Source organism: Sorex araneus, chromosome 4, assembly GCF_027595985.1.
Source record: "Sorex araneus isolate mSorAra2 chromosome 4, mSorAra2.pri, whole genome shotgun sequence".
NCBI lineage: Eukaryota > Metazoa > Chordata > Mammalia > Eulipotyphla > Soricidae > Sorex > Sorex araneus.
Window position 1 is genome coordinate 161,864,846 of NC_073305.1, and position 13,552 is coordinate 161,878,397.

Below are 13,552 nucleotides of genomic sequence, written 5' to 3' on the forward strand. Positions count from 1 at the left end.
AAGGGCAAGGGCAACCAATCACAATTAGCCAACTGGGCATTAAGCTTGATCAATGTATAATTTTCTTACATTCTGTCACTTTTCCTCTACAAAAGCCTTTCCCATCTGACACAGAAGCACTTCCAACTTGGCTTAGTGCTGCTCAATTTGAACTGATTTTTTCTCAAATAAACTTTTAAATGTTTATCTTTTCATCTTTTCACATTATCCAAGTCCAGGCAACAATATTCTCTTCCTCAGACTACTATAAAAGTCAGTTGAGGGGGCTGGAACAATGGCACAGCGGGTAGGGTGTTTGCTTGCTTGTACTCGGCTGACCCAGGTTCGATTCCCAGCATCCCATATGGTCCCCTGAGAAATGCCAGGAGTAATTCCTGTGCAGAACTAGGAAAGATTCTTATTCTTCCTTTAAAATCCAGTTTTTTGAGGCCCAGCGAGATAGTAAATAGTGATAGGACACTTCGCTTACACACAACTGACCCATTGCATCATATATGTTTCCCCAAGCACCACCAGAGTGATCCCTAAGTAGACAGCCAGGAGTAAGCCCTGAGCATAGCCAGGTGGGCGCCACCAAAAATGACAAATAAGAACAAAAAATATAAGATTACAGTCATTCATTTCTCTAATTAAAACAAGCCTTACTCCTTACCTATGGGTAGTAGAATATGACACCAATATATGCCACTCTGGCATAGGATTATTTTGAGAAGTCACAAACATAGCAGAGTCCTGAAAATTGAGGTTACCCTAATTTGATAAAGGGTAATCTAATTCAAAAGGAGGAACTATCAGAGATCATTTTTCCACCTGAGTTACTTCCCCACACTGAAGTCAGAGGGAAAAAAAGCCAAAATTCTTTCCTTGATTCAGGATAGGATACAGGCCTCAATTGCACGATCAGCCTTTGGAGTCTCTTTGTGGGGCTCCCATACATGCACAACTAAAATTGCTTCTGCCCCTCCTGTTAAACTAAGTCAATGTAACTCTTAATTTTTAAAAAAAATTTTAATTTTTTTTTTTTTTTTTGCTTTTTGGGTCACACTCGGCATTGTACAGGAGTTACTCCTCGCTCACGCACTCAGGAATTACTCCTGGTGGTGTTCAGAGGACCATATGGGATGCTGGAAATCAAACCCAGGTCGGCTGTGTGCAAGGCAAACGCCCTACCTGCTGTGCTATCACTCCAACCCCCAATGTAACTCTTTAGACAGCCATAAAACCTAGAATGTTAATAGGGAAATGTTTTCCTTTCCCTACACTACATACTTACAAGGTTTTATTTTTTTAAAAAAAAACTGCATGATCTATTCCTTATAATCTCTCCAACCCTCCCTTGCTTGCTTGCTAACTATACTACTTTGGCATTGTGATCTTCTTTCTACCCCTCAAGTGTGCCAATTTTATTTCTAGTTAAGAGCTTTTGTGGGATAGCTCTAGGTCATATCCGTGATTTCTGTCTGAGAAGCCTTCCATGATCATCTTTTGAGAAATCTACTCATGATTATCCCTGGGGCTTTTCTATTTTTCTGTACATCTCTAATTATGTAAAACAATAATTTATTTTGCCCTCTGTAATAAAGCTTCTTTTATTTAATGTTTTACCATAAGCAGGCTGGAGCGATAGCATAGTGGGTAGGGCGATTGCCTTACACGCAGCCGACCCAGGTTTGATTCCTCCGCCCCTCTCGGAGAGCCCAGCAAGCTACCGAGAGTATCTCGCCTGCACGGCGGAGCCTGGCAAGCTATTCGGTGGTGTATCCGATATGCCAAAAACAGTCAGTATCAAGTCTTACAATGGAGACGTTACTGGTGCCTGCTCGAGCAAATCAGTGAGCAACGGGATGACAGTGATACAGTGATACCACAGGCACTGCAAACAACTTTTGGTAGGCAATTAATAAACATTTGTTTAAAAAATGCAAATAAGCAAAGGAAATGAATCTTCCACAATATGAAAACCTGGACTGCATTAAGAAAATACTCAGCTTCCTGATAAAAATTTATTACCCTAGATTAAAGAGTTGAGAAACTACAAAAGTATAACTTTGTTTTAAAATTAGACTTTTGACAACAGACTGTAGATCATTCAGCAAGAAAGAATTTTCCTCAGCCTAAGCCCTGCTGGGGAGTGCCTGGCTGTCTCATCGATACAGGGACCGAGCAGCTCTGCACGCCAGGGGCAGCACTGGAAGCCTTGCCTGCTGGCTCAGGAGCAGCGGGAGGAGCCTTTGGGCTGCCTGAGTTCTACTTGGGAGGCCCCTCTCGAAACATAAGAAAAATCTTTTTGACACCTGTGCCTGCGGCAACTAAATGGCAACAGGCAACACAATAAAAGTGGACTGCTACACTGCATAATATAAATGAAATAAACTCAAAATAATCATAAACCTAAATATAAGAGCTAAAAATACTAAAATCTTAGAAAACTGTCTCATCGATACAGAGAGAGAAGTCTTTGGAACCTAGGATTAGGCAATGGTTTCTTACATAGACTCAAAAGCAGAAGTTACAAAAGAAAAAGCTAAACTGAAATATATATATATATATGCACACACACATACACATATATGATGCATATATACTTATATATATATCACTTACTTTTTATAGGAAATCACTAGGCAAGTGAAAAAGACAACACATTAAACATTTTTGAACTGTTTATCTGCTAAGGGTGATTTATCCTGAACACAAACAAGCAAATAATAAAAATAACCAAAAAAATGTTTAAAAAATCCAAAAATTAGTATTTACTCAAAGAAAATGAACAGTAGTAAAAATGATGCTCAACATCATTAACTACTAGGAGATGTATTTCAATATCACACAGAAACATTCCCTAAACAGGAGGATAACTACTTTTTTAAAGGACAAAAATAACAAATGTTGGCAAAAATGGGGAGAAATCAGAACCCCTATAACTGCTGGTGGTATTCTAAAATGGTGCAGTCACTTTGGAAAACAGACTTGCAGCTTCTGAAATCTTAGAGTTGTCCTATAGATAAAATAAAGTCCACTCCCAGATATACAACACAGAGGATTAAAAAAATATGCGCACTCAAAAACTTGTATACAGAAATTCAAAGTGATATTATTACTAATAGCCCTAAAATAAAAATAACCCAATGTTCATACACAGAGGAATGGCAAAACAACATGTAACATATCCAGACAATTGAATCTAGTTTGGCAACATAATGTAATACTGATCCAAACCTCAAATAGAGGAACCATGAAAACATTATAAATGAAAGAGGCCAACTATAAAACCACATAAAATAACATTCCATTTTACATTAAATGTCTAGAATAGGTAAATTTACACAAACAGAAATTGAATTAGTGGTTACCAAGAGTTTCTATATACATGTGTAGAGAGATGATTATTGCACAGGTGCATAAAGAAGTGGTAATTGCTACCAAGGGACATGAGTTTTCTTACTGGGCACATAAACATGTTATAAAATCAGGTAACATTGATGGTTACACAACTCTGAGACTATAGTAAAATCCAGTGAACTGTATACTTTAAAAGGGTGAAGTGGTAGTATGTGAATTGAATCTCATAAAAGTTCTATTAAAAGAGAACAAAGACATTAGGAAGGTTAATCTCTCTGGCCTCCCAAAAGTTTCCAAATATGTCATTATATTTTCCATGAACATTCAATCTACTTCTACTAAATAATAGGTACATAAAAATGAACATGTTCCTCACATTCAGTGGGTTTTCAGATGAGCTGATGAAATGTTCCCTGAACCTTGCCATATATATATGCAAGACCCCCCTTTTTTGACACCCAAATAGTTCTGCAAAAAGGGATATGTTTGTTAAAATAAATAGCTCTGAATTGCTGGTTTAGAACAAGATATTTCTTGACTTCAATCTTATATACCATGCATACTTAATAAGATCTGGTAATCTTGGAGTACAATCACTATAGCAATCATTGCTGCTATCAGGAACAAGTTTCCTGAACATCTGCGGCCCAAGTCAGAATATAGCTTGTTCTCTTTTTTTCCTGTCTTCCTTCCCCTTGTCTATATTCCATATCCTGTTGACTTGTGATAATTAGGTTAAAAAAAAAGTGATGGGTCCTGACTGATATTGGACAGCTCAGTGATGCATTAAGCCCAGTGTTTTCCAACAGGTTTCCGCCAAAAGACAGCCCCGGGGGAAAGACACAATAGCCCCCACTTCTGTATTCCAAGTGCTTGATACATAGTGGTAAATGTCTACGAATTAAAAAAGTATTTCTGCTGCACCAATATAACATGAAGTAGTTTTTGAACATGCTAACAGGCTTCTAACTCCCTCGTTTTTACTTCCTCACATATATAAAAATATTTGATAAATGAACAGCACTCTCATCATTCAATTGAATTTTGGGAGTGAAGAATGAGCATGAGGTCATGTCAAGTCTTCTAAAGTTTTATTCTCTTAATTGAGTTTATGATTGTCTATTATATATTATATAATCTTGCTTGTAAAAAAAAGAGAGATGCTGTACTGACAGCATCTTGGGAAAAATTCAGTAGAAACATAGTTTAATAATAATGTGTTAACAATAATTTTAGGGTCCTGGGAAAAGCACTAGGTAACTCCCAGCTTCTTTTTTCCATTCTAAAACTGGAATTAACAGTTATTTAAAATCTGTCTCAGCACTGTCATATTTAGTTAAATGAGAAAAGCATGAAATACTTTGGCAAATAATTAAGAGAATAACAGGACATTATTATCACCACAATATGTAAAGCCTGCGTGCAATTCAAAGCTTATATGATTTACCAAATACATATCCACGAAAGGGGGCATACATGCTTCTTACCCAGTAAGTATATTTTTCTCACAGAAAATGACCTTGATGATTCTTTAGTGAAAGCAGATCCCAAAAAGCTTATTTTTTAAATATGCAATTACTTATTTCTCATTATATTTCTCATTTTCTTAATTATAATTTAATAAGCTGATTAATATTAACTAAAGTAAAGAAAATATATTACATACTAACTTTTACAAAAGTCCAATTCAAAACTATTATAAGTACATTTCATTTTTTGATGTATCATAATGAGAGCTACAGATTTTATTATTTTCCTGTTAATAAAACCTTCTTAATTTGGAGCCAGGGATCTTGCTACCTCCTAAAAAACATACAATGCAGCAAGTAAAGAAACAGTCATACATTAGTGGAATATTGCTTGTTTTCAGCACATTTACTCATTAATCTCTTAACAAAAGTCGTCTTTTTCAGAGTTTATGCATCACCCTGTAGGTATTACCCTTCATTATGTCCAATGATCTGGAAAGAGTGTAAATTAAACAAAGAAAATCAATGACAAGCCTTTGGTAAATCAAATTTGCCCATAAAAGACATTTAGGAATAATATTCTGGAGAGTTCCCAAATATCTGCCTCAAGAAAAACTTGTCTACTCAACAGACTAAGCATAAATACAAAGAATTTGTACAGGAACATGTCCAAAAGTAAAAGTTTGAAATGTTTCTGGTATATAGTTATCTCTAGAAATTAACAGTAACATTAAATAAAATTCAATATTAATAACGAATTAAAAACACAATAAATTCCATTTTATGGTAAAATAGATGGTCAGTACTGAAGGAGCTATGAAAAAAATATATCTACAGTTTACAGGGCAAGGGCAAGGATAAACAACCAAACAAAAACACTAACAAAAGTCAACACATAATGAGCACTGCACTGTAGCACTGTAGTCCTGTTGTTCATCGATGTGCTCGAGCGGGCACCAGTAACGTCTCCATTGTGAGACTTATTGTTACTGTTTTTGGCATATCGAATATGCCACAGGTAGCTTGCCAGGGTCTGCAGTGCAGGCGGGATACTCTTGGTAGCTTGCTGGGCTCTCCCAGAGGGATGGAGGAATCAAACCGGGGTCGGCTGCGTGTAAGGCAAACGCCCTACCCGCTATGCTATTGCTCCAGTCAGAGCGGTAGTACAGCGAGTAGGGCATTTGCCCTGCATGCAGTCGACTGGAGTTCAATCCCTGGCATCCCATATGGTCCTCCGAGCACCACCAGGAATGATTCTGCCTGAGTGCAGAGGCAGGAGTAATCCCTGAGCATTGCTGGGTGTGGCCCAAAAAGCCAAAAAAAAAATAAAAGAAACATAATGAAATGATTCAAACTTGATACTAAAAACTACAGTGCCTAAAAAAAACAAGAGAGAGAGAAGTAAAGTGTCTGTCATAAAGGCAGGATGTAGAGGTGAGGCAGGGGGAGAGAGCAACAGGGAAACTGGGACACTGGTGGCTGGAAATGTATAATGGTGAAGAGATGTGTGTATGTCTGTAACTCAATCATGAACAATTCTGTAACTGTATCTCAGTGATTTGACTAAAAAAATAAATTAAAAAATTGATGTTAAGGTTACATACAATATCCTTAAGTCCTAGTAAAGATAACCAGCTTACATCTGCCTAGTCTAGGAATGAGAAAAATACTAACAATAAACTTAGGAAAAAAGGAATGGGGGCCAAAGAGATAGTACATGGGACAAGGTGCAAGTAGCTGACCTTGTACCATATGGTCCCTAACATCAAGCAAAGCCAAGCCTTCGAGACTGGGTCTGTTCATAATCCCTGGCACTAGAGCTGAACAGCATTGTAGCCTCAAGTCCTCAGACTGAACCACTGGCCTGACTGGCCAAGAATCCCCCAGACATTCTGAGCACTGCTTAGGAGACATTCCCGCTGCTTCTACCACCACCCCTGCCCCCTGCCAAAAAAAAAAATAGTCAGAACATATAAAACAAATCAATTTTTTTCTGAAATTTCTAAGGAGTTGATAACTATGTCTAAAGGGTAGCAGTAATTCAGTCAATCACTAAAAAATACAGTAAAACTGGGATAGCTTTCCCCCAGCGTGTGAGGCCAGCTTCCAAGCTATGGAACCAACCTCCTGGTATTATATACTACTATTCTTGGGTATTAGTCTCCTAGTCTGTTGCTCTATATTCCACCGATGAGTGCAATCTTTCTTTGTTTGTCCCTCTCTTTCTGGCTCATTTCACTTAGCATGATACTTTCCATGTTGATCCACTTATATGCAAAGTTCATGACTTCATCCTTTCTAACAGCTGCATAGTATTCCATTGTACAGATGTACCAAAGTTTCTTTAACCAGTAATCTGTTCTCGGGCACTCGGGTTTTTTCCAGATTCTGGCTATTGTAAACAGTGCTGCGATGAACATATAAGTGCAGATGTCATTTCGACTATACTTTTTTGTTTCTCCAGGATATATTCCCAGTGGTATTACTGGATCAAATGGAAGCTTAATTTCTAATTTTTTGAGAAGCATCCATATTGTTTTCCAAAGGGGCTGGACCAGTCAGCATTCCCACCAGCAGTGTAGAAGGGTCCCTTTCTCCCCACATCCTCTCCAACAGCGGTTGCTTTTGTTCTTTTGGATGTGTGCCATTCTCTGTGGTGTAAGGTGGTATCTCATGGTTGTTTTGATTTGCATCTCCCTGATGATTAGTGATGCAGAGCATTTTTTCATGTGGGGAACACCAAGTAATATGTTATTGGAGATCCTGCTCGGGAAGGGAGATGCGTGCTGAAAGTAGACTAGAGACTGAACAGGATGACCACTCAATACCCTAATGCAAACCACAACACCCAAAAGGAAAGAGAGATATCAAATTGGAATGCCCCAACACAGAGGCAGGGTGGTGGGGTGGGGGGGGATGGGATTGAGGGGGTGGGAGGGATACTGGGTTCATTGGTGGTGGAGAATGGACACTGGTGGAGGGATGGGCTCTCAAACATTGCATGAGGGAAAAACAAATACGAAAATGTGTGAATCTGTAACTGTACCCTCTCTGTGACTCACTAATTAAAAAATAAATAAACTTAAAAAATAAGTAAATAAATAAACAAAATAAAATAAAATATTTTCTTTAAAAGAAAAAACATACAGTAAAACTGACTGTGGCTATGGAATTCTGAATACTAGACAAAATGAAAACTCTAATGTTCATCATGTGTAATGGGAACACTGCTTGATCTCTGTCAACTTAGTCTTCTGTAAAACAGAGATAAAACTAACACCCAAACTACAGAATGGTTTTGAGGATTCAATACAATGAACACTAAAGTACTAGGTATAGTACCAGGAATTGACTAAGTTGGCTATTACAATAATGAAGTAGATTAGTTATTACTAACCATTACAAGGCAAAATCATTTATGAGATAGTGAAGGTTTTCCTGGAATACAGCATTTAAAATCATCAAATGCCTATTTCTGAAACTGTGAGGAATATTCAACTGATTAACCTGAGTTTTAGGTTAATTTTAGAAAAGATGAGGGGACTTGAGTATTCAGGCAGTTTAAAAGGTCACTAAAATTTGGATTCTGTGAACACCAGATCTACTGATAACATCACATTTTTGATACTGAAAATTTAAATGAAACAAATTTTGTCAATTCACTAATGATACTGTCACCTTTGGAACTTTATCTAGGTATGTGACACCTTAAAAGTAATAATGTAACAGCAACAACATACCATCAAATATGCTAAATACAAAAAAAATTTAAATGACTATATTATGACTAAATTCTAAAGCTGTCAAGAACAGGGAACTATTTTTGTATCCTTTGCTCAGAAATAAAACACCTATTAAATATTCACTACACTGAATTTATTATGTAAGTCACACACAAAAAGAATCAAACCATAAACCCTACTATGGTTACAAAGAAGAATGTCTATCCAATAAAACAATCATCTATAATTTAGAAGAAATATAGTCTCTGTATGGAAGATCTGTGTTAACAGTCTTTCGCAGTCTAATAATCTAACAAAAAAAGAACTTAGGGATTTATCAAAACACAATTAGAGGAAACAGAGAAAAGGTATTACTATAAAAGTTCTGTGAATTCTCTCAACTCAGGAAAAACAAAACTTAAAAAACAACAACAAGAACAACAAAAAACCCAAAAAACAGCAAGAAGAGAGAGCTTTAATTTCCAATGGCAGTCATGATCTAATTTAGTTCCAAATCAGCTATTCTCTAAATAATTTTACACATTATTTGAAAAAAGCTACATAAACTGATGATTTAAGAGAAAAACATGCACTATAACAAACACATTATAAATCTAATCGGGTCTTTGATTTATTCTCTTTAAAAATACCTCTGAATTTATTTTTCCTTTAATATACTTTCAGACTTCATTCCTTTTATTTATCTGAGGATGACCGCTATGTAAGAGAAAAATACAAAATCAAGGTTGCACCAGGATGTGAAGGTTTATGTAAGAGTCACATATTGTAGGAAGCTTGATTGGATCTATCCGGGAGCTGTAAACTCTTCGGGATTAAGTCATTTTGCCATGTAAGATAGTGAAAAGGGAACGTAATTTTTTTCCTTGCGAAGAAACATTTTTTATTTTTTCTTTATTTTTTGGTCACACTCAGCGATGCTTAGGGGTTACTCCTGGCTCTGCACTCAGGAATTACTCCTGACGATGCTCGGGGACCACATGGGACACTGGTGATTGAACTCCGGGTCGGCCGCATGAAAGGCAAACGCCCTCCGTACTGTGCTATCGCTCTGGCCCCTGAAGAAACATTTTCACAAATTGTAAAAACGTCAGGCCATGGGGCCAGAGTGACGGTACAGTGTGCAGGGTGCTTGCCTTTCATTCAACGCACCCAGAATTTCATCCACAACAGCATCTATGTTCCCCAAGCCCAGTCAGCGATAATCTCTGAATGAAGAGCCTGGGTAAGACCTGAGCATCGGCTCACATGAAAAAAAAAACAAGAACAAAAAAATCAGCTCCTCAGGGTTGGGAGTTATCTCAGCAATTAAGCCAGGGACTCGAGCTCTGAACGAAAGCACTGTGCGGTACAGTTCTGGAGAGATCCGAGTTACACCTGGACTGTTCTGGGGTCCACCACTCTCCACGCTACACTGAATCATCAGCCAAGTTGAGTGCTCCCCAGGCTTACTGAACACCGTTTGTGAGATCCCACTTTCTTGTCGCCTCCCCAAACTAGATCAGTGTATCTATTCACACTTCTTTTTAATTTAGTTTTGTAGTTTTTAGGCCACATCTGGATTGCTTCTGGATTTGTGCTCAGGGATCTCTCCTGTCCTGGCATGCTGGAGGAACCAAATACAGTGCTGGGGATGAAGAACAGCCATATACAAGGCAAGGGTTCTAATGCTGACACTTATCTCTCTGACTCTTTCATATGTCTTTTTAAAATTTGGTACAACATGCATTTTTATAAAATGTTAAAATATGAAGATATCTTAAATTAATTTCTATATTCTACAATTTCTGCTGAAAATATCACAAGAGTTCCCCATATATTCTGACTAAATACACAACCTGAGTCTAATCTATACTCCACAGTATATTAAACTCTTGATTTCTTTAAAAAAAAAAAAAGGAGAGAGGAAAACTAGCTAAGATTTAAAGGTGTCTCAATGTAGCTCTTCCATATATTTAAATATTTATTAAGAGAGCACTGTCTGAAGTCCGACCAAACCCAGGTGGGTGGAAGTTTGTAACTTGAGCCTTTGGGTTCAACTGGACAGGGAGCAGAGATCTTCTGCCCATTTTCCCCTGCCTCTGGCGCCCCAGGGGTCATGCCCATAAGCCACCTCTTGGCAGTGCCAGATAATCTCGTCATCAGCCACGGGCCACCATCTAGATAGCACGGCTTTCTCTCCCAGAAGGGAGCAACATGATGCCCGCCAGAGCCATGCCACTGGATCCCACGCCATGCTGTTTCACTCGGGGTACCCCAGAGGGGAGCGGGTGAGAGCCCTCCCCGTCCCAAGGAACCCAGCCCCAGCAGCCGAAAATCTCCACAACCTAACCTAACCATGCTCAAGGTCGCTCCCCACACTCTCAGGCTTCATGTACAAGTGAACCTATTCCTGGATCACGTGACCGAATTCGCATCTGTGCAACACATTCTAAGACACTCCCTACCCCTTCTTCAAGAGTACCACACCACATTTGATGGGGTTCAAATAGAAGGCAACAATCATAGAGATATACATATGAAAGTTCACATCACTCAACCTTCAACAACATGTTAGTGATATCCTAAAGAAGGTCTTAATGGCACCTGCCAAAATAGAACAATCTTGACACTATTTGCTGAATGGATAATTTTTTGTAGTGTTTTCAGCAGTTTTTCATAACAAACAATACAAAATATATTATTTCATTTGTGCTTAGGGACAGGGCTTGGGGCTTGGGATGGAAACATCCCAATTATGCTACTGGGAAGGTGTAACGATGATGGTATTGGTGTTTGAATATTAAATGAAATCAAATATTGTGAACTCCCTTATAAAAAATTAATAACAATAATAATAAAAAAGAGGCACTTGCCAAAAGGAGATAGTACAACAGGGAATAAGCTTGTATGGTTCCTGTCCTCAAGGAGCTCAAGGCTAATTCTAACTAAAAAAACAATTGTTAGCAGGCAAAAATACTTAAAATATGTTCAATATATGTAAAATACTTAAAGAATGTTAAATATATTGAAATTTCAATATATCTTTGAGAAAAAAATAGTCCACAAAACTTTTAACCAAACAATTCTTTTCTCATTTGCATTATCTATTTCTCAATTATATGAATATTTTCTAGTTCTTACGTCAGTTAGCAGTGAGACAGAAATTCTACTTTGCTTTTTAAAAAAATGTATATAAATAAATTTGGTTTGTAGGGGCATACCTAGTTGTGCACAGGGTTTGAGCCGGGTAGAAAAGGGGACTTGAAATTCAACCCCAGGTTGGCTGTGTGCAAGGAAAGCATCTTACCCACCATACTTCCTCTCTAGCTTGGAGACAAAACTTTTAAATATGCTTATACAACATTTGTATGTATTACTAGTTGGCAGCATATTCTTTTATTCACATATTTGTTGAAATTTCACTATTCTTTAGATTTTAATTTTAAGCCAAGTTTTAAGTAAGCTTACTTTTTTTGGTTAATACTTAATTGGAATGTCACTGCAAGATGAGATCACAATGGTTTCAAAATTTTTAACTTTTCAATTACATAAGATAAACATACCGTGACAGAATCAAGTGTCTGTTTCACTTGCTGCATCTTCAATGAAGAATTTTCAGTATGGGCATAGTCATCAACTGGAGAAAAGCCTTGATGAGGCAGTTTAGGACAGGTACACAAAGCATCTTGCATTTGGTGTATACAAGGTAATGGAAATGTTCCACTGTAACATTTGAATATTTCAGCCTCCTGCTGGGCAACTGGGAAATAAATCCATAATTAGTTCAAATTACCAAAAGTATAATGAAATAATTCAACCATAAAATGGTAGTATTAAATTATGAGAAACTTTTAATATATTTAAATACTGGAAATAATAGGCAATATAATTGGTAAAATATAAAATTTCACACTTAAATTATTCCTGGGGAATAAAAAGGCAACATAATTTGGTAAAATATGAACCTCCACACTTATAAACCATAAAAGGGCAGTGGAATAACTTTATAGATGATTTCAGATTAGGCAGTGTTATAAGTAATTCTGGAAAAACAACCAAATCTTGGTCTGATAGACATTAGAAATTAGGATAGTGATTCAACTTTAACTATACATTATATATATGCAATATTAATGAAAAAATTAAAGCCATAATCTAATAACCTATCTTCCTAAGATGTTTTTTATTTATAAAATTCCCAAGCTTAGCACATGTTCATTCAATATATTATAGTACAAATACAACTTAACCTTTTCTTAATTTAAATGCCAGCACGTTTCTTAATTCTCCCTATAATCACTGTTTTAAAATGGTTTACACTATCTCACCTAGGGAAGCATAATTAACACACATATTCTTGAATTACTATACATTTGCAATGTTTTCTTCTTTCTTTTACTATAAGCCATGAAAAAGTGCTATCAGAGTTTTTTCCTTAGATATAGTTCTTTCCCTGATCTTATTCAGAATGGGATACATGGCTTAAGGATGACATTTTGTATGATCATGATGAAGACAAGGACAAAAGCACCTGTACAGCCCCAGATTGCTTTTAAGATGCTTTAACACATATTACCTAATCATTTAAGTGGCCAAAGAGATAGTTCAGCAGTTACTTAAAATAAATAACTTTGAACAACAGCCTATTTTATATATATGTATATATATGAAAAGAGAAAACCCTAACTTAAAAAAACATTTCCTCAATTGCATAATTTTAAGTGGAAAAACTTTCTAAATATGACAAGAAAAACTATAGTGATAATTAAGACTAAAATCATTGCAAAAGACCAGCAGGTGAACCTTACAAGATTTTATGGATCAGAAGAGTTATATACAGAAACTTGAGCATATATGTAAATATTTCTGGAACTCAAAACACATAAGTTTTATTAGATTATCCACATAACGTTTATAAGTCTCAGAAATATTAATAATCATCAACATAAAACATGTACAATTTTGCTACAAAAATAATCATTTTAAAAACACCATAATTAGGGGATGGAGAAATAGTTC

General features: G+C 36.7%; 1 protein-coding gene across 10 annotated transcripts in view; it reads right to left on the reverse strand.

Moving 5' to 3' along the window:
• AHI1 (Abelson helper integration site 1) overlaps positions 1–13,552 on the reverse strand; it is a 216,703-nt gene that overhangs the window by 134,304 nt on the left and 68,847 nt on the right. For all 10 annotated transcript variants that reach the window (XM_055135618.1, XM_055135619.1, XM_055135620.1 and 7 more), the window contains one exon: positions 12,097–12,293. In XM_055135618.1, the coding sequence (XP_054991593.1) occupies positions 12,097–12,293 (197 nt within the window). The remainder of the gene's footprint in view (positions 1–12,096; positions 12,294–13,552) is intronic.